At 31.2% G+C, this 21,817-nt stretch overlaps 1 protein-coding gene across 3 annotated transcripts in view; it reads right to left on the bottom strand.

The window, feature by feature from the left end:
* LOC134686822 (uncharacterized) overlaps positions 1-21,817 on the bottom strand; it is a 63,611-nt gene that overhangs the window by 7,728 nt on the left and 34,066 nt on the right. For all 3 annotated transcript variants that reach the window (XM_063546624.1, XM_063546626.1, XM_063546627.1), the window contains exons 7-21: positions 18,630-18,816; positions 15,399-15,520; positions 14,889-14,997; positions 13,477-13,674; positions 12,736-12,783; positions 11,888-12,073; positions 11,209-11,367; positions 10,134-10,340; positions 9,677-9,783; positions 7,450-7,579; positions 4,833-5,023; positions 4,374-4,467; positions 2,605-2,815; positions 1,519-1,694; positions 488-640 (exon numbers count right to left, since the gene is read on the bottom strand). In XM_063546624.1, coding sequence (XP_063402694.1) covers positions 488-640; positions 1,519-1,694; positions 2,605-2,815; positions 4,374-4,467; positions 4,833-5,023; positions 7,450-7,579; positions 9,677-9,783; positions 10,134-10,340; positions 11,209-11,367; positions 11,888-12,073; positions 12,736-12,783; positions 13,477-13,674; positions 14,889-14,997; positions 15,399-15,520; positions 18,630-18,816 — 2,278 coding nt within the window. The remainder of the gene's footprint in view (positions 1-487; positions 641-1,518; positions 1,695-2,604; positions 2,816-4,373; positions 4,468-4,832; positions 5,024-7,449; positions 7,580-9,676; positions 9,784-10,133; positions 10,341-11,208; positions 11,368-11,887; positions 12,074-12,735; positions 12,784-13,476; positions 13,675-14,888; positions 14,998-15,398; positions 15,521-18,629; positions 18,817-21,817) is intronic.

The following is a 21,817-nucleotide window of genomic DNA, read 5'->3' as shown; positions in this document are numbered from 1 at the left end:
TACAAAAGGTAATAAATAAAATTCGTAATGGAAAACAAATGTTTAATTTTTTTCTGAAATTTTTATACCCTCAAGCCTCCTTAACAGTATGTTTTATCTATAAACCGAGAATTTAGTAAACATATCTAGCGAAGACTAATGGTCAGATTCTACTGTGGGAATTTATATTCTCCAAGCATCTGCAACAACTAAGTACTAAGACATCTCTGAATAAAACGTCACATAGAATTACTTAGTCCTAGATAAAACAAATAAAATACAAAATACTAGTTCTACAGTTAAAGAAGAGTCGAAAGGTTTTGTATTTGAAAGTTTCTTCTTTTAAATGTCTTTCGAATACAATATGTAAATCCCTAACCCCAACCCAACTCTTTTCGTTTTTCTTAACTAATTGAACAATTTTATATCAGCCTTAACTTGACCATATTAAACAAAATATAGGAACAAACATCTTTTAATTGATCATTAATGTAAAATCTATATTTACTTGTTCATCTGTCCATCCTTCCAGCTGACCTAGAGAGCTAACACTGTTAATATCCATATTAAGTGTATTTATATCTGACACACTTAATCCCTGTATCATACTTCCTGCTGTTCCAATTGTCTCAGAAGTCCAGTTGCCTGGTGTGCCATATATCTATAAAATAAGTTAAGGATGAACTTAGGTTAGTTTTTTGTGTTAGGTATTCGTAATCCTAGGTTTTTTACCATAAGATAGAAGGTAAAATGTTTTGCCCCATAACACCCATTTATCTTTTTATATAATACTTTTAAAATAGCTCACAAAATTTAAGCAGATTCTTGATTTTTTTTTCATTTGATTTGAGACCCAAATAATACCAATATTAATTTAATATGAGTCAGACTTTTCCCGCCCTATTTTAAAAATCAAATACCCCGAAAATGAGCTCCATGACATATCAACATTTTTTAGCTTATTCTGTTTGTTAACTAATGATCATCCGAATAAAACTTTCAATTTCAAACTCTTGATTTTCATCCATAAATAAATCGGAAAATGTTCATTATTTTCAGGCTGGTAAAAAGAAAAAGAAAGACATCATTTATACAGCTTCCTATGTTCATCTTAAAAGATCGTTTTTGATACTCAAGAAAGAACATGTAGAAAAAAAAAATATTGAAAGGAAATCTCCACATCACTCCTTTTGTACTTTTAGTATTTGATATATATATATAACAAGAATGTGTCCCAAGTACACAGATGCCCCCTCCTCACTAGCATTTTCTATTTTCAGTAGACCGTAAAAATGGAGGAAAATCTCTTATTTGGCATTAAAATTAAAAAGATCATATCATAGGGAACATGTGTACTAAGTTTCAAGTTGATCGGACTTCCAACTTCATCAAAAACTACCTCGACCAAAAACTTTAACCTGAAGCGGGACAGACGGACGGACGAGCGTACAAACGAACGAACGAACGGACGGACGCACGGACCAGAAAACATAATACCCATAAATGGGGCATACAAATTGTTCAATAAATAAAACTTACAGATATCATTTTTTGAGCTAATGTTTCTTTCTGATCAGGTAACCAGTGTGTGACCTGTCCTAAAGTTAACAAACAGTCCTGAAATTCACTGTCATTGACAGCCATTAGATTAGCCTCTGATACTGCAGGCAATCCTACTGAACCAAGCGACTTTAAATCATCACAGGTCAAAGTATCTGGAAAATTCAAGATGAACACATATTGTCAAGTTTCATTTTGATAGTCACTGTTACAAAAGGTTATATTTGCTTCATAAACAATTTTTTTTGTCAATTGTTCATGAATATCATCTTCAACACAAACACATAATTTTGAAACGTATGTTTTTTTTAACTAGAAAATCAATATTATTTTTAATCACTTTCACCGAACTGTGGATTTGGATATCGGATTGGTTTCTTCCATTTCTCTCTTGTAGTAAAATTATTTTTTTTTACTATGTGAAATAAATTATACAGGTTTGAGATTACTTTGATCTAGTACCAATGATAAATAGAACATCAACATCTTAAATTGTGTTGTAACACCCCGCGTTAGAGTTTCAGTTATCTTTTACAAAGTTTGAAACATTTCTTATTCTGTACCTGGACTGAAGAAGTTTTGAAAATATATCATTATACATCACTTTGATTGTTTACTTATTTTGAATAGTTTCAATATTTTAATTCTTAACAAGATATGTTTCTTGACAACCATTACGGTCATTTTGAGAAGTCTTATAGTAAATATTTGCCAAAACTATATTATCCAACATTTCAGCCGAGAAAAAATAATTTGATCTACTCAAAATATCATATTTTATGTCATAAAACATTCTAGAAAAACCTTTCTTCAAATGACACGTTTATTATTTTTTTTTAAATTTCGATCTGAGTCAAGTTCAGCAAAGATGTTCTGGAAACAAACTATGAAACATTTGAAATATAAACATTTAAAACGCATTGTAAATTGTATTCCTTAGAATAGAATTTGTTTCCAAATGTTAACGACTTAATAGTGATACAATCTGTAATTATTGTGTTAAGATTAAAAAATCAAAATATCAAAACCAAATTGCTATCCAATATATCTTTTATATATACTTACAAGCTGATGTGTCTCTTTTCTTACGACTGCTTACACCAGATAATTTGATTTGAATAATCTTTTTGAATACATGGAGAGTTCCTTCTTGTTGAGTGATTCTTTCTTTATCTGAAAAGTCACTTTTAAACCCTTTCAATCGTCTAGCCTCTTGTACACTGTCTCTATCTTTAAAGGCTTGGACAACAGCACTTTCGGCTAATGCAAAAGCTTGCTATAATAAAAAGTATTAGTTTGCATATCGTCTGTGTAGACGTTTTTTTAAGTATTTAAATAAATTTAGAAAAAAAATCAGCTGGAAACTTAAAAATCTAATCTTGTAAAACCCAATATAATCAGGGAATCAATTTTCTGCTGGTCTAATGTCCAACAGTTAACATCAAAATTATAAAGAAAAACGGCTGAAATAGACACTGCATAGTTTTAAGGTCACAATCATACATTATTGACAAACACGTTGTGTCAGTATTATACTTGACTTACTAACTAAATGACAGCCTCGATGGCACAGAGCCAGTATATACTGTGAACAGATAGGGTGACATGTTTTCCTTGGCTTACCTGCCAACTGTCACTTTTTGCAGGGGATTTCTACCATAGAGGCTCTCAAATGGAAATTTTGAAAGAGCAGTTATTTATATCCACAACTTTAAACAAAACTATTAATTTTACAATGCTATAGGCTTGTAAAAGTATAAAAAAAAAAAAGCCAAAAAATATATTTGAAGGCCCCCTTAAAGGTTTTGTATGACTATAAGAGCTATCTTGCACGTAAAACCCCAATGGGCATTTTGAAAAGTTGACAGGTATGTCTTGGGCAGTTTAAAAAAAAAAATCAAATATTTAGCTCTGAGGGACAGTCTAAAACAAATCAGGTTTGTATCCCATTGCACAGAAACATCAAAATAACTCTGTTAATTGTTTTGTGTTTGAAGCACTTTTCTTGATTGATGGTCTTCACGAACGCCAAAAGCTGAATATCTGAAGGCCAAGTATTAATTGAACTTTTTAAAAACATATATCAGAGGCGCCATTGAACGATCCACTGTCATCAGCCTATCCATCACTAGCGACAGATTTCCTCAGTCTCAGACCCGACGATGACATAATAGTCATGTGAACTATTATTCAAAACGATTGTGATATTTTGCCTGAGCGTGGATAGAAACAGCTGGCAATTCATGTAAAGCAGGTGAAGTCCTCGGTCTCTTTTTTTCGGAGTGTGAAGTCTCTCAGTTTTCTGCTTATTGCCTGGACTCTTCTTAATTAATCAGAGATTTAAATAGAACTAAACAACTGTTGCCAAATCAATTTCATCAAAGAATAATGCTAAATTACATAATTTATAGAAAGCTTATATATCACATGTAAAATGTTGGTTTAATTAACAATTTTTCTAATTTAAGATAATGCATGACAAGTCAAAAAAAATCTTTGTTTTCTATTTGTTCAGTGTGTTGGATAAAGGACTTTCCGTTTTGGAATTTCCTTTGAGTTAGGCATTTTGTTATTTTACTTTTAACAGAAAACTTTTGCAATTCTGTCTATAACTTATTACGTGTCTATCCTATTAGATATTATGTCATTTTTGACCTTACAGCTCTTCAACTGATTGTATTCTGACGTGTCTTTGATTCCAATCCAGTACAGTAAATACAATCAAATTGTCTACCAAATGTAGATTGATCAAAACGTGTTTGTGTTGTGTGTAACCATTGTATCAGAATACGTATTATCTATTGTTTATAAACGTTTCAATGTTTAAACTATACCACTGGTATCTCATCCAAATCGTCAGGAGTAAAATCAGCTATCAGCGTTTTAAGGGTCATAATGTCAACATCTGTCATGGCATTTGGAGAATTTCTGGAAAAAAAGTAAATTTCAATATTATCTTAAGTACTATATGTAGTGCCTTAACAACACAAGAAAAACAGTTTGTATCATTAATGTTTAAAAGAAGACAATGTATTTGCTTGCTTGTTCTTATAAATTAAATAACGTTTCAACCATAGGTTTTGACCATATTAGCATTTTGAAAATGGTTCAATGATATTTATCAAATATCCAGGAAGTTATTTGTTTTTGTTTTTATGATTGGACAGGTGAATAAATTGTACTTGGTTCAGAATTTGAACACCTGTTTATTTGTATTTATCGTTTAACATCTAAATCATTAATCTGTTTTATTCACAATATTGTGTAAAAACCTTCGAACACTATCAACTTACATAAGTCCCCTTTGTAAAGCTAAGTTAATAATCTTTTTCCTTTTCTGTAGTCCCCATTGGCACTTAACGGCAAGTGCCTCACCATTCTGGGTCAACGAATCATCGTCAAGTCGATCAAATTTGGTTAAAGGTAGAGCACAAATAAGAGCCCCACAATCCGTGACGTTGTCCATAGATAAAGATGGAGCATCCTAAAATGACAAAATCACTTCATTAACATTATGAATAACATCAACTCTTTACATTACACTTACTAACAGGCTTATCAGTTAAGGGCATACGATACAGTTTTGATCCTGTATTTACAAGTTCGTGAAAATTTGCATATAGGCTATTTTTACCTGATTAAATCAAATATGTAATAAAAAAATATACCTTCATGTGCTACTTTTTGAGTAAAATGAGGTCGAAATTTTGTATATTTGCTCAAAACTCAGATTCGTGGACGTAATTTCTTTTTCGAAAGAAAGACATACCTTTTTTGTTATAAAAGATAAACACAAATTATTTTTTGTTAAATGATCGGTAATTTCTCTATTTTAAAAGTATCATAAAATATTATGCCTTTTTTATTCAGAAATAACTCATAATTATCAAATGTTCACGGATAGAGGAAAAAACGTTATTTTTTGCTGTATGTTTATCAAAATTAGAAAAAATCCTCTATTTACAGTTTTATAAAATATGGATCACATGATCTCCCTGCAAAATGAAACAAATTGCTGTTTTGAAAAAAAGGGGTCCATGAACTAGTTTTCAAATTAAATCAGTTTGAATGATAAAAAGCAGTCGAAAAAATGCATCTTTTCCCGATATGTCACTGTTTGACGTCGCAAAAATATCATTTTACGTTAGCAACGTCATTACCTCCCCTGTAACTGTATCGTATGCCCTTAATGTACCATAAAAAATCCAGCTATCGAAAAATAATAACCCACCATATATACCCGTTCAATTTTGTGTTTCAAACTTGGTGTCATGTACTATTGTTAGATATATATTTTATGTAATGCATATTTTAAACTAATGAATATATTACCTAGCAGTATTTTGCAAAACTTTTCGAAAATTTAGGTCCTCAATGCTCTTATACTTTGTATTTCATTTGGCCTCTTTAATTTTTTTCAAAACAATTTCTGAAGTTTTCAACTTTATATTTTAACAAACTAACAGCTTATCTTTAATTCTAACTCACAGTAGATGCTTATTGTCCGATGTATTCATGTGTTTTGCCATTTACTCTAAAGAAATGTCTGTATCAAGTTAAGAGTCGTTGATTTCCACAATCAACCATTTGATTATGTTTTTAGGTCCTTCCCCTTTTTGAATTTATCTGGTCTTTTTGTGTTTTTGTTTATTACATTTTTTTGTGAAGATTGAGACGCAGAAGGGAAAGACTAACAACAATCGTCAGAACACTAAAGAGAGCACATCGAAAACTACAACGATCAGGTCAGCGATATCAGGTTAACATAATAGTGTAGATCCTGACTTAGCAGGTACAGCCGACATGTTGCTCATTGCATAATAAAATTGGCAACAGAATTCATACGTTGATGTCATATTAAATATATTAAAAAAACTCTGACATCATAGATACCAGGATTAAATTTTGTATTTAACCAGACGCGAGTTTCGTCTACAAAAGACTCATTAGCTTGAATCCAAGAACATTGAGGACCAAAATTCCCAAACGCTTTGCAAAATACAGTTAAGGTAATCTATTTCGAGGAAGAAAAGCCGTAGTACTACAAACAGTTAATTTATAAATATGACCATATCAATGATAATTCAAGTCAACACAGATAAGTGCTCACTACTGAGCTGGTGATACCCTCGGGGAATTAAGACTTAGCAGTTGCATCGACCAATAAACGAATCCAAGATACCAGGATTAAAGTTTGTTTTTTGTATTTTTTTATAAATCTAGTATTACTGTGGTAATGTTAAATGGGACATATTCAAGGCCATCTGTTAGAGGTATTTGAACAACTATCTCCTAAAACATAATGGCGTCTAAATAACCTTCAAGGAGAAACGTAATCTAACCATAATGAACACTTTGTTCATAATTTTTTTTTTAGAGAGGAAACACCCGTAATAAATATACACATTCATATGCATTACTTCACAAACCAATTCATAAATTGATATTGTAAATGAATTGTAAAGTTGTATCCATTATAAATAAACAGAACATCCGTTCAGTTTATAATATGCGTATCTTTCTGGGTACACCGGTTATATTTCTGGTTTTTTTTTTATAGATATGCTTTTTATGTCCCATTTATGTGCATTATATTTTCTGGTCAGTTGGTCTGTTCGTCCCGCTTCAGGTTAAAGTTTTTGGTCGAGGTAGTTTTAGATGAAGTTGAAGTTCAATCAACTTGAAACTAAGAATATATGTTTCCTATGATGTGATCTTTCTAATTTCAATGCCAAATTAGAAAATTTCCCCCATTTTCATGGTCCACTGAACATTGAAAATGATAGTGCGGAAAAATTGCCTTGGTTAAAGGTACTCAATTTTAAACCCAGAAAAAGAACTAAGATCAAATCTTTAATACAATGTCAGATTCGGAAAGTATTTAGAATTAAGCCTTTTACAATTGCATACCATGCATGTAGTACAGAAATGAGCTTTCTGCAAAATCTTTCCCATTGGAACTTGTGAAACGTCTATTCGAGCAATTACGCTGCAAATGTCATCAATATGATTTACTCCGTACTTTGCCAATTCTTCTTCTCTGTAAAAACAAAAAAAGTAACTTTATCGTAACTGGCTATCAATTTAAAGGTGATGCACTCGATAATCACCAAGAAGATAGCTTATTAGATGGGTTAAGATGTTGAATGCTTCCTCTAAAGGGCGCCCTTACAAAGCAGTACTGAAACAGTTGAAATACTTCGACTAAAATTTGACAAAGGAGGGTTTCTTTCAGGGTATCAATTTGTAAACATACACTCTCTCTGCACAAAATTTTTTCATAAATTGATCTTATTGTTGTAAAATTTATATAAATATTGAAAGCGTAAAACACTAAGTCTTGTAATCTAATTTCAAGAAGAAGAAATAAAAAAAAAAACATGTAATAGAGGCACTTGCCTGCGAATCCTTGCCGTAATGCTTTATAATAAAATTAACAGTACCAATTTTCTTGCACCAGATGCGCATTTCGACAATACATGTCTCTTCGGTGATGCTCGTGGCCAAAATATTTGAAATCCAAAGCTTATATAAAAGATGAAGAGCTATAATCCAAAAGGTCCAAAAAGTATAGCCAAATCCGTAAAAGCTGAGGTTGTTTTGTTAATAAGAAATATATATTTTTCTGCAATTTTGAAATATTTACAAGCTAAAAAAACACCTTTAAACAAGAAGCAAAGATTATACTTAAATTTTAGAACATCAAAAATCATAAAATCAGAATGTAGAGCATTTGTATATATAATTGTAAATGAATAATTCAAGACTCTTATCAATATCTTATGTTTTTCTATTTTTCTCTAACATCACTAAGATTCAAATTAGAACATTTTAATTTTTGTGGTGTACTAGCTGCTTAAAACTCAATAATAGAACACGAGCAGATAATAAGCAGAAGTTTGTTTTTCATGAACATGTTGTGTCAATTGATATAACAGGAATTCATGTATCAATAGACCACTTTCGAGTTCATCCGTCACCGGCAAAAACTCGTCAATTAGACACGCCTTTATGACGTCATTTACCAGATAGAGGGGCTCGCCTGTATCCCTGCACTTTTTACGTTCATCAAGCGTCTTAGTGATCGTCTTTGTGCAGGATAAACTAGAAATAATGGTTGCTTTGTAGGTACTTACTGACATTTCCCTAATGACAGCAGTGTTGATTGTCAATTTTGAGAATTCAATTTGCCGAATAATTCGTACAATATAGAATTATAGTTTTCCAACCACTCGCTCAACATTGGAAGGAAGTGACGACGCCCCTAAACGCACAAATGACGATGATAAAGGCGCGTATAATTGACGAGTTTTTTCCGGTGACGGATGAACTCGAAAGTGGTCTATTGACAGACCAGAAATCCAACATTGCATTTCATTTTTATTTCAACTAAATATGATCAAATTTTATGTACATCGAAAAGTCGACAACATTTATTGGCATACAACATTGTGCGTTTTTGCACATGTTTTCAAAAGAAATATCCATTATTGTTAAAATGCATAGTAGCAGCATATTGTAAAGAAAATTTGAAATGGCATGTTTAATTGAGAATGGAAATGGGGAATGTGTCAAAGATACAACAACCCGACCATAGAATAGACAGCAGAAGAAGGTCACCAAAATTTGCATATTTGTAGCCTGAAAGCAAATAAATGGTTTACAAAAAATTTACAAGTCATAAATTCTAGCACTCTCAAAAAAAAAGTGGTCTTTGATACAAGAGGGCTAATTTTTAAGGCTATAGAAGTATTTGATTTTTCAAATCCTATTATTTAGAAAGCTTTGAAGGTAACATTGTGTAGATAAGATACAGAATACATGGCGATGTATAATAAAAAGAGAGCTTCATAGAAAAGCCTTAAGTTTGTGATTTGATGTGTGACTGTCCACAATGTTCATCTTCAATTTCTGTAACAACTTCAAGAATATCGACTGAAAACGTAACAAAATACATGTCATTATTCATGGTGAGGTTTGGTTCACTAACTGTCTGCTTTTTACGATTTTATTTTCTAACATTGGTCATCCTTCCAAAAGTAATTATGTATTACTTATATATTTCTTGGGCTTTTTATATAAAAACTATGTTTAGAGAATTTGATCCATCAAAAAGATTATTTGTTTATGATTATACTTTTGATTAAACAATATTTGTGGGTCCATATTTTGTATATCTTCTGATGTCACTGTAGTCGCATTCACTTGTTGAACAGACAAAAACTTCTGCAGAATGATTTTTTTCTGAAATAAAGAAAACATCATGTTAGGTAAAGTGCATGTGCTACATTTTATGAAACTCCTTGACCTTGAAATTTATTTATTGAAATTTCATACCAGTAATAAGTTAAATGATTAGATCACCAACCTTGGGACAGCATATATAGAAGCCACCCAGCATCTGTTGCATATGATTTACATATTTTTGAGATTTTTTTTACAAAAATACACATTATTTCAAAAATGTCATCATGATCTGGCATAATAAACATTTTTCTTCGTTTTAAGCTAGACATAGAATGGAATACAGTAATAAAAGCAATCAAGTTAAAAGACAAACATAACTTTGTTAATAAATATTAACAATATTTTACCTGGTTTCCAGTAATGCATTTGGATGCAAGAAAGGCATCTGCTACTTCAAAAATCTGTGAATCAGATATGTTTTTCAGATGACGTAAAGGCATTCCACTGAGGATATTAGATTCCTGTAATGCTCTGTATACCCCAGTTGTCCAGTTTAGATTGTCTGCAGTCGGTGGTCCTATTGTATTTGTTAACTCCCCATACAGATAATTTGCCTACAACGTTGAGCATACTTACATGTACATTGAAATTAAGTTAAAAAAACAGACGACCATTCAATCCTAATTAGATGTAATACAGTTAAAAGTGGTAATAAAAAAAATAAATAATAATATACCAACTCAAATGGAAATTGAAACCGAAAATTCTAATTATATGGCAAATTCAAAAGTTCATCCACACCACACTATTGGGAAACAACTGACATAAACTATAAGATCAAACAATTATATATCTTTGACTTTGAATTAAATATGAAATACGACAATGTTTATAGTAGTTTTAATTTTAAAAAACATTGAATTATTTTCAAATCTAAAATGATTCATACTATATATGAATATTCATTTTAAACAATTTAACAACAAGCTTATATTCTAATGGCATGTCTGTTATTAAATGCTGGTACACTAATTTTTAATTTCTTTAGCATGGAGTGTTAATTGATTAATATGGAATCTTTTTAAAGCGGTGCAAAAACAGATTTTCAAACTTTTGAAATTAAGTTATCATAGAAATCAGGATTACAATTCATACAAGACACACGTTTTATCACAAAAAACTTATAAATGCCATTTGATTAAAAAAACAAAAAGGGCTAACTAAAGAAGAAGTTGAAAAGCGTTTAGTAACTGAAAAACTCCTATTCAGTATTTGAGGCAAGAAATGTACGATTACATACCTATTTTAAATCAATGTTATAATTAGATATGATTTTCATATCTTTTAGCAATTTCAATAAAACTTTTTCATCCCAGTACCTAAATTTCCTGGCTGTTGATACTGAAAAACAGTTCACTGGAAGAGTGTCGACTCTCTGGTAATTATTTTTCAAATTAGTGTTTTCTAAAAATCCAAACTCACTTTTTTACAGCCTACATGAAATGTCAATGGTTCTCCAGAATTTAACTGATCAGCTATTTCCTGTCCCATGTCTACACTTTTACGCAACACAGCTGATGGTATAAATTTACCAAGTGGTGTTTTTGCAAGTGCAGCTATGATATTACTGTCTCCTTTCACCTAAAATTAAACCAAAAAAGGTTAAGATTTGACAATATTGTTGACAATGAACAGTTAAACTGTTCTAGGTCATACTCAAGAAAAATATCAAATGTTCTGTGGACCCAAATACACGTAATTATATATTTCCTTAGCAGTACAAATTAACGGTCTGATAATATTTATCCAATGTTACACCTAACATGAGAACGGCAAAAAGAAATTATCTGCAGAAATACTTCATTTGGTTTTGATGTTGATTATAACTTATCAATATTCCCGCGAATACTTGATTTTTTAAAATAAAAAATGTCAATTATCTAAAATCATTGTGAGAAATACAGTTTTTGCTTTTTTCAAAACACATTTTACAAAGATTCATACGTCTTCAAACAAACGTGTACAGCACTGACTTTGATACTAACGAAAATGTTTTGAAAATATGTTAAATTGTTATTTATAGGTCTCTTATTTCTTGAATTTTCAAATAATTTCACTTTACCAAAGAAAAGTTGATAAAACAATTTTAAATATTAGATACCTTTCCTATGAGCCTTCTTATCATAGATTCTGGGGCCTGTAAGTTTCTTGATTGAAACTCCGACGTAAATTTATTAATAACATCCAGTGTCAGCTGAATAGCTGGAATTTTTGCTATATCACGTGCACGGAGGCATACTTTGATGCTTGGTGGTAATGCTAGCAATTCCGCAGAACTCATATCACCCTTGGATTGAAATAGAAATAAAGTTTAACAGTGTATGGAATAAATCATGAAATATTATTAATATGAACACATAAACAAGGAAAAGGTATTCCTATCAAAGGATATATTTCTTTTTTTTAATATATTAGTCATTGAGATTAAATAATAAATTTGATAGCCAATAAGTATTCCATGAATGTGTATCTTAATATCAGGGTTCCAGATTTAAACACATGAGCAAAATGGACCCCAACTACCTATATAATTATAATATGATATACATAATAGATAACTCAATCAAAAAAACGTATGATTATGGTCATTTTAGTAATCATTTTAAGAAAATGTAGCCACCCGCAAATTATTATAATATAGGAATATCCACATCCCTATGCATTTAAACTGGTTCGTCCGTAGTTGACAACATGATAAAATGATAAAACGTTGATTTTTTTTTTCATTTCAAATGCATATTGCTATTAAGATATTCGACTTTATCTCATTTTTCTTCATAATGTAATGAAACATTCAAATAAAGTATACAAAATATCGAACCAATCCTCTTGATGAACTTAGTGCTATTTGGTAAGCAATATTATTTAAATATTTACAGATTTATTTTTATAAATTCCAAGATGAGTAAAGGTCCTATTGAATATGAACATCATAACAATAATACTCACGTTTGGTTTGGTAACATAGGTTAAGTATTGTTTCAGCACTGATCTTGCCTGTTGTAATTCAATTGATACGTATTAAAAAAAAATCAGATCTTATATACAATGTTTATCATTTTAATCAAAACGAGTTAATACATTTTATTACAAGAAATAAACAGATTTTGTGTAATATTAGTTGGCTCTATAATTTTATGCATAACCAGTTTCATATGTCATTACATTTACATGTAAACATGACACAGATTTTATATGGTTTATTTTTGGGGTCTTTGCACCAGAACTAAAGTAGGAACCAAAAGATCAATGTCGGGACTAACCTACGTTGCTGCATTTAAAAATTGCTCACTCGCTACAACTTTATAGTTGGCAACATATTAAGATTTGAATAGTTGAATGAGTTACTAAATAGAACGACATGACTGGAAACATTTTTTCAATCTTTCAACACTCACAACTCCTTAATAGGAAAAGTGAAAATCAACATTATTGAACTTGAACTAAATTTTGTCATCAGTTACAAACATATTTAAATTTGAAAAGCTTGGTTTTAACGGTTCATGAGTAAATACACGAATATGACTGAAAACATAATTTTTCAATCTCTCAAAAATCATAACTCGAGAACAAGACAATTTGTCTGCGGCCCGCCCGCCGTAAATCCCAAAATGAATAACTGAAATTTTTGTCGAAAATCCGGTTAAAATTAATATATCGTTATGAAAGTCACCATATTAAGTTACTTACCACTTGGCAGGAAAACGTGACATCAATCAGAGCTCCATCATTTATAGCCTCACCAAGGGGTCCATTCGGTAAACTTGCAATTTGTCTCGGAGACAAAGTACCAAGAAGATTTTTCAAGCATATGATTTTATCTTTTGTGTAAACTGTCAGATCGTTATACTTGTTCAGTCTTGTTAAAACTGACTTTAGTTTTCTTGCCTAAGTAAATGAAAAAGCATAATTTTTTTTCAGTCAAATGTCAGAAAATTATTCAATTATTAAGACAAAAAAACAACAAAATTATTACTTCCTAACATGATATCAAATAACTGTATATTTTCATTTATGCAAATGAGAAAAAGAAAGAAAATCAGGTGAAAATTCGATAATTATATTTTGTTTTACAATGTGCTGATAATTTAGACGACTGTCGTGGATTATTCTGTGTACATGTACAGTGTTGGCGTTTCTTATCAATGCTTATATAAGAAAGAACATTACTGCTACCTTTCAAGTGTTTGGGTCATGTATGGGAAAGCAGGTCTAGTAGATTGATTGAAAAAAGAAAGAACACTCTGTTCATTGTGATTGTTTCACCAGTAAAGATATAAGTGCTCTGTTCATTATGAATATTTCACCATTAAATTTATTATCTATCTTAATCTCAGACTATAGGTATTTCTAAGAGTGTCTGTTCATCTCAAATTATTACAAATGCCATAAAATGTTATAATTATTTATAATCACTGTCCTGTTTTCTACTGTTAGTTTTGGTGGGACTTGATGAGAGGGACGGTAAAAAGGACAAGGTACCGTACGATAAAGCCGTTTTTTAATCCCTATATTTTCTCATTTTTCAAATTTTGTTTTTGAAAGTTTCTTATGTTAAAATATTCTCTAATGCTTGAAGTCTGCTAGGATAAACGGCAAAACCACTAATTTTAGGTACTGGTTGAGGTGAGGGGGGAAAACTTTCAAATATTATAAAACAATCTATTATCCACTTTTCATGTGTTTTATACAACTTTTTAGTTTTTAAGTGCCTGTGCCAACGTGACCCAGGATTTTTTTAATTCGATTTTTTTTGCTGTCTAAATCGATGTAATTTTCTGCGGGTCACATAGGCGCACCCTATTCAATTTAAAAAAAAAATGACCAAAAATCGTGATTTTCTCTTTTTGGGCGTTTTTGGTGCCCTTCAACAACAATAACCTCGCCCATTTTCTGAAATCAATGGTTTTTAAATTCAGCCAAACAAACTTCAAACATAAGGGAATATTTCAACTTGATAAATAGCTTTCCAAAACGAAATATGATAAATGAGAAAATAGGGGGGCCGAAAATCGGCATTATCGTACCTTGTCCTTTTTGGAATGATATGCAATTATCTTTTGAATTCAATAGCATTATAATTGAAGACATATATATTTTACCTGATTGATATCATTGATCTTATCACCAAGAACACAAATGGCTTCTTCTAATGCAGTTGTATTAAGACCATTCATCATCTGTTTGTCGTTCATGATTAGCGAAGAATACCTGTTATAGAGATTTTTTATTAATCAAACGTGTGTTGATTATCCTCAGGCAACGTAATGAAAGGGGCAAACGTTTGCAAAGCTGAAAGGTAACGGGAACATTGGCTTAAAACAAAATATCATTACCTATATTTAATCATGTTGATTTTCTACTTTAATGAGAGAGAAAAAATGTGTGTCCTTCATAACACTTCTTTTGACACTGCAAATATGTCAATATTTCTTTATCTGTTTGCGAGAGAGAAGAAATACAGTATCAATTTACAGTCCTTCAAAAAATCATTTGACAGAATTGTGTAGCTTTAAAGAAAAATATCTCAGAAAGATTTTTTTTAAAAAGTACCAAATAACTCGTTTGTAAAGCATTTTTTTTTATACATCAAGATGGATCAGATAGCTTACCTTACAATTTCGTCTTTTGTCATCAAGGATGGATCAGCTTTCTCGGTCTTCAAGATTCTTCTCATCTTTGCTTTATCTCTAGGGGACACTTTAGCAGTGGTGCTGTCGAAACTATCTAAAATCTAGGATCAACCACAGTTCTATTAAATATTATGTGTTTAAATTTATTTTATTGTTTACAATGTAAACGTCCCAAAACGTATAAGTAACGTTTGTAGCGTTGATAAGTTGGGCGTTTTGCGCAAATAAAACTTCGTTTGAGGTGTCTGAGTATACCGTCGTAAATTAATGGGAGGTCACTCAGGTGTCCGCTATTATTCTGTGGTTTACATTTTACAATGTGTTATTATGTTATCTAGTTATGTAAAGTAATGGTGTCATTTTAGAGGCACTTTAACATTGCAATATAAGAGGGATGTTTTGATAGCATTAAAACTAGGTTCAAAAGAAGTAATTCAAAAATAAATAAAAGTACCGAATAACGAGGGTATTTCAATAAGCCAAAGGGAAACCCCCCCCCCCCCCCCCAATGAACCAATTTTTTTCGTAAATGTATCGTTCTAAGCCAGGTTAATGGCAGTAGTTTTCAAATAGTCCGTTTCTATTTATGTTTGAGTTTGTATTTGTTGCAGGTTAGTGAAAACTTCTGTTGCTCGTTTTCCACTAAAAAATATGTTTTCTTCATTTTTACTTGTTACCCGGATTTGTTCTTGCTTAATTGATGTAGGGCAGTTAAACACCGGTATACTACTGTTTTTTTAAACACAGATATATCTATAAATACAAGTTTCTAAAAAAGTATATAATACATTAGAAAGTTAACAGAATCGCATTATTGAACATATTTGAACTAGTAATAAATGTATCATACAAAGATTACAAAAAAAAGAGTACCATTAAACATACTTCTGAATCTGAACATTGAACATTAAAAAATAATTTCACTTTTCTTAATTTGATCATCACCCTTTAAAAATGTTGGACCACGATTCCATTTCTTTTAGGTACGTGCTATGATTTTTTAAGATAACTGTGTCAATTTCATCATTATCCGTGCAGCTGGTTGAGAGATATTGCAAAGACAGCGCACACAGACATAGAGGGTGTATTCATATATAGCCAACAAAACAATATGTCTGTGAGGCTATACCAATAAACTGAATCTAAAAAAGAATATGTGGTATGAATGCCATTGAGACAATTGTCCACATGAGACCAAAATTACACAGAAATTAAGAACTAGATGCCACCGTATGGCCTTCAACAATGAGGAAAGTCCATACCGCATAGTCAGCTATAAAAGTCCCCGAAATGACAATGTGTAACTATTCCAACAAGACAACAATCGGCCTTAATTACATTAAAAAAATGAACGAAATAAAAAAATTGTAACAAATAAACAAACGACAATCACTGAAATACAGGCTCCTGATTTTGGACAGGCACATACATACATAATGTGTCGAACAGCTACATTGTGAAAAATCTATATTGGATTGTGTCACGAGTTATTGTCTAGTCCTGGACTACTGATAACGACATTTAACGTTAGAACTAGATAAAAAGAATTATTTAAATCAAAACTATCTTAAATTTAACTAGAAACATGATTTTATTTCGGACTATTTTCAAACACTTAAAGTAAGATACTTCAAATAGGTCCTTTATCTGGTATAAGCAGTTAGAGGGATCATTTTCACTTACATTCACATGATACAAATATAGTAACACTTCTACTAAAACACTTGTCAAAATTGCGATTTGTTCTCAGAATAAGACACTTAATCGCAATGCAAATAGTTGAACACTACTATCTTTCACAACAATGAAAATATATAAAACCCCATGAATTATCGGACTATACATATATAAACACGACTGATTTTTCAGGATGGAAATATATCTCAGCATTGTTCATTTTCCACGGTAAAGATACAGGTGAACATTTCTGAACTTATTGCAATAAAGATAGAGCTGAACACTTCTCAACTTACTGCAATAAAAATAGAGCTGAACACTTTTAAACTTACTGCAATAAACATAGAGCTGAACACTTCTGAACTTATTGCAATAAATATAGAGCTGAACACTTCTAAACTTACAGCAAGAAAAATAGAGCTGAACACTTCTAAAATTATTGCAATAAAAATGAGAGCTGATCACTACTGAATTTACTGCAATAAAAATTACAGCTGAACAATACTAAATTTTACTGCAATAAAAGTTATAGCTGAACATTTCTGAACTTACTGCAATAAAAATAGAGCTGAAAACTACTGAATTTACTGCAATAAAAAAAGAGCTGAACAATACTAGATTTACTGCAATAAAAGTCATAGCTGAACATTTCTGAACTTACTGCAAGAAAAAAAGAACTGAACACTTCTAAACTTATTGCATTAAAAATTAGAGCTGAACACAACTAAATTTACTGCCAAAAAAGTCATAGCTGAACCCTATTGAATTAACTACAACGAAAATTAGAGATGAACACTACTAAAATTACTGGAATAAATAGATAGTTGAACACTACTGAACTTAAAAATACACACAAATGATAAGTTCTAACGATCATCATTTGAAACGATAACTATAAGAGTGGCTATTGGCAAATATGATGATGCATTAGATTCATCTTTCTAGCAGTATGTTATTCAAGAAAAACTATCATTTTGAATTTCTAGATTTTTCATTTATGTCCCAAAATCTTACATTTATCAATACTTAAATCAACAGAAGCGCACGAATAGTATAAATTTGTCCAGTATTTTGACATCGGAAGTATACATATGACGTTGTATAGTTAAGATGCCAAATATTTTGAGGCAGTTTAGCATCCGTTTAATTCATGGCATTTGAAAGCTAAAATATTCACTTAAATGCAAACCCTTTATTTCATATGAGGCTTTATGTAAACTTAAATTGCGTCAGTTAAATCTACTATGTACGTCAAACCTTAAATTACAACACAGTTATATCTCCAAATTTCACCGTAATATTTACAATATATGGACTAATCCCTTTTCAATTTACCACGAAGGAAATATTGAAACACTGCTTAATTGATATTAGAAAAGAATCTGAATCACTTAGTCACGTTACCGCAATAAAAACGTATTACCATATCTGTTTTAAACAAAATAAACACAACTGAATTTTAATAGAAATAAAAATATCTGAACAATCTTTGGTAATATCATTATGCAACATATTTTACTTTATTTTATTTACCTGAGCATCAGTAGCATATTTTTCCAAATTTTTAAGCTTTCCCCCACAAGACTGTAATAATCGAATGGCTGCAGATTTCTCTTGAGGGTCCTGACTTTTTTTTAATACGTTGCTAAGTTTTTCACGAACTACCTGTCGTAAGTGTTTACTTTCAATTTCTTTACAGCCATCTGATGAGTTTTTCAACCTACAAAGAGGAATTCAAATGATAGAGCCTAGAGTCTATGTGTCTTTTTCAGAACAGTTCAAGTGACGGATTTTTTTTTTTATCACAAGACTACTGCATATCCATTTCTTTAACTCAAAAACGCCATAATAGTATACTGGTTTGTTCCACACGCTAGCTGAAATGATCATTCAACACAAAAGACAATTTTAATATTAAGAGGACCTCAAACCCTTGATAGGTTTAAGTATCTATTGTTTAATTGTACATTGATAAGGTCAAGGTACAGTAAGGGGCTATTTCGCAGATGCTGATTAAATTTTGCAAATGAAAAAACCATAAAAATCATGTTCTCTTTTATTGTCAGAAATATAGCTAAATGCATTATTTTAAAACGCATGCACATTTGTAAAGAAAGCAAATGCAATCAGCTGAAACGTTGAAATCATTTTATAAAAATCATCAAGTACAAACCTAACTAACTACTAGCAAATCGAACACTAATTTGGTAGGTTTAAACTGTGTGTTATAATATAATAAAAAAAAATAGAGTGAAATTTTTCGTTTCATTTTCTTTGTACAATAAAATTGTATTAATGCCTATACTTTCAGCAATAAAATTGAGAATGGAAATGGGGAATGTGTCAAAGAAACAACAACCCGACCAAAATAAAAAAACACAACAGCAGAAGGTCACCAACAGGTCTTCAATGTAGCGAGAAATTCCCGCACCCGGAGGCGTCCTTCAGCTGGCCCCTAAACAAATATATACTAGTTCAGTGATAATGAACGCCATACTAATTTCCAAATTGTACACAAGAAACTAAAATTTAAATAATACAAGACTAACAAAGGCCAGAGGCTCCTGACTTGGGACAGGCGCAAAAATGCGGCGGGGTTAAACATGTTTGTGAGATCTCAACCCTCCCCCTATACCTCTAACCAGTGTAGAAAAGTAAAAGCATAACAATACGCACATTAAAATTCAGTTCAAGAGAAGTCCGAGTCTGATGTCAGAAGATGTAACCAAAGAAAATAAACAAAATGACAATAATACATAAATAACAACAGACTACTAGCAGTTAACTGACATGCCAGCTCCAGACTTCAATTAAACTGACTGAAAGATTATGATTTCATCATATGAACATCAGGCACAATCCTTCCCGTAAGGGGTTTAGTATCATACCATCATAACATATATGAGAAGAACATAACCCGTGTCATGCCAACAACTGTTTTTAGAATAAATGTGTTTAGTTCCGACGCAAAGACCTTATCAGTGACTCAATATTAACTCCAAAATATGCAATCTTTAATGACTTGACAACAGTATCGTAATTATATCCCTTCTTAATAAGTCTATTCAAAGGTTTTGTAAGTTTATGAGGTGAATACTGACACCTTTGTGCTTTATAAAGAATATTTCCATAAAAAATTGGATGTGAAATACCTGAACGTATAAAAAGTCTGCATGTTGAGCTATATTTTCGAATGATGTCTTTATACCGATGATAAAATTTAGTAAATGTTTTGACTAGTTTGTGATATCGAAAACCCTGGTGTAATAATTTTTCAGTAATACATAAATTTCTCTCGTTAAAATCTAAAACATTGTTACATACACGAGCGAATCGTACAAGTTGAGATATAAAAACACCGTAAGACGGTGACAAGGGAACGTCACCATCTAAAAACGGATAATTAACGATAGGAAATGAAAAATCATCCCTTTTATCATAAATTTTAGTATTCAGCTTTCCGTTAGTGATATAGATATCAAGATCGAGGAAAGGGCAGTGGTCATTGTTAGTATTAGCTTTATTTAAAGTGAGTTCACCAGGATAAATTTCATTAATATACATACTGAAGTCGTCATTATTGAGAGCCAAAATATCATCCAAATATCTAAAAGTATTATTAAATTTGTTTATCAGATGTTGTTTTGATGGGTCTTTGCTTATTTTTGTCATAAATTGTAACTCGTAACAATACAAAAAGAGGTCCGCAATAAGTGGTGCACAGTTAGTCCCCATTGGAATTCCGATAATCTGACGATATACGGAATCCCCAAAGCGAACAAAAATGTTATCTAGTAAAAATTCAAGGGCATATATAGTATCAAAGCATGTCCAATTAACATAGTTTTTTTGTTTATTGCTACTAAAAAATGACCTAAAAGAGTTTGAACATATATATTCACATTCTGATTTTTTGAATGCCCATTTAATTAGGTGTGTGAATTTTTTCTTAATGAGAATGTCAGGCAATGTGGTATACAGGGTAGAAAAATCAAAACTTTGAACAGATTCAAAATCACCAATATAAGCATGCAATTTATCAAGTACTTCCAACGAGTTCTTGACACTCCAAAAGTAATTTATTCCACTATTTTCGAAGGCCTTGTTTGAACAATTTATTATAAGGTTTTTAATTGTACCAAGTGTGCTGGTAAGAATAATAGACAATTTAGTAGTTGAACAATGGCTTGAAGACGAAATAAATCTATATTTGTAAGGGGTTTTGTGTAGCTTCGGAAGCCAATACATAGTTGGAACTTTCATTGTATTTGGCTCTGCTTGTAAAGCGGTGGCTAAAAGTTTATGTTTGTTACAGATTTCGTTTTCTGAAAATGGAGTCAGTTGGAATGTTGGTGAATTGGTGATTTCCTTTTTCAGAACCTCGATGTAAAATTTACGTCAAACAATAATAATATTATTAGCAGCTTTATCGGCCGGGACAAAAACAAATTCCTTGGCTAGTTCTTTTAGTTTATGTTTGATACGAGAAATAGGTTTATTGTGGTTATTGTTAATAGTAAAATGTTCTTTAAAATGTTGAATACGTATATCAACTATCTTCATTACTGAATTAAAAAAAGAGTCCAAAGATTGTTTGTCAGCTTTTTCCCGTTTTATCCATTTCATACAGTAAGTATGAAGTGAGTCGTGGATGATATTACGACACTCATTCCAATTAATAATTGACGGGGGACGATATTTAGGTCCTTTACTGAGAAATG

Source organism: Mytilus trossulus, chromosome 10, assembly GCF_036588685.1.
Source record: "Mytilus trossulus isolate FHL-02 chromosome 10, PNRI_Mtr1.1.1.hap1, whole genome shotgun sequence".
NCBI classification, from domain to species: Eukaryota; Metazoa; Mollusca; class Bivalvia; order Mytilida; family Mytilidae; genus Mytilus; species Mytilus trossulus.
Note: the sequence above shows the minus strand (reverse complement) of the source record. Positions and strands in the feature narration are given on the sequence as shown.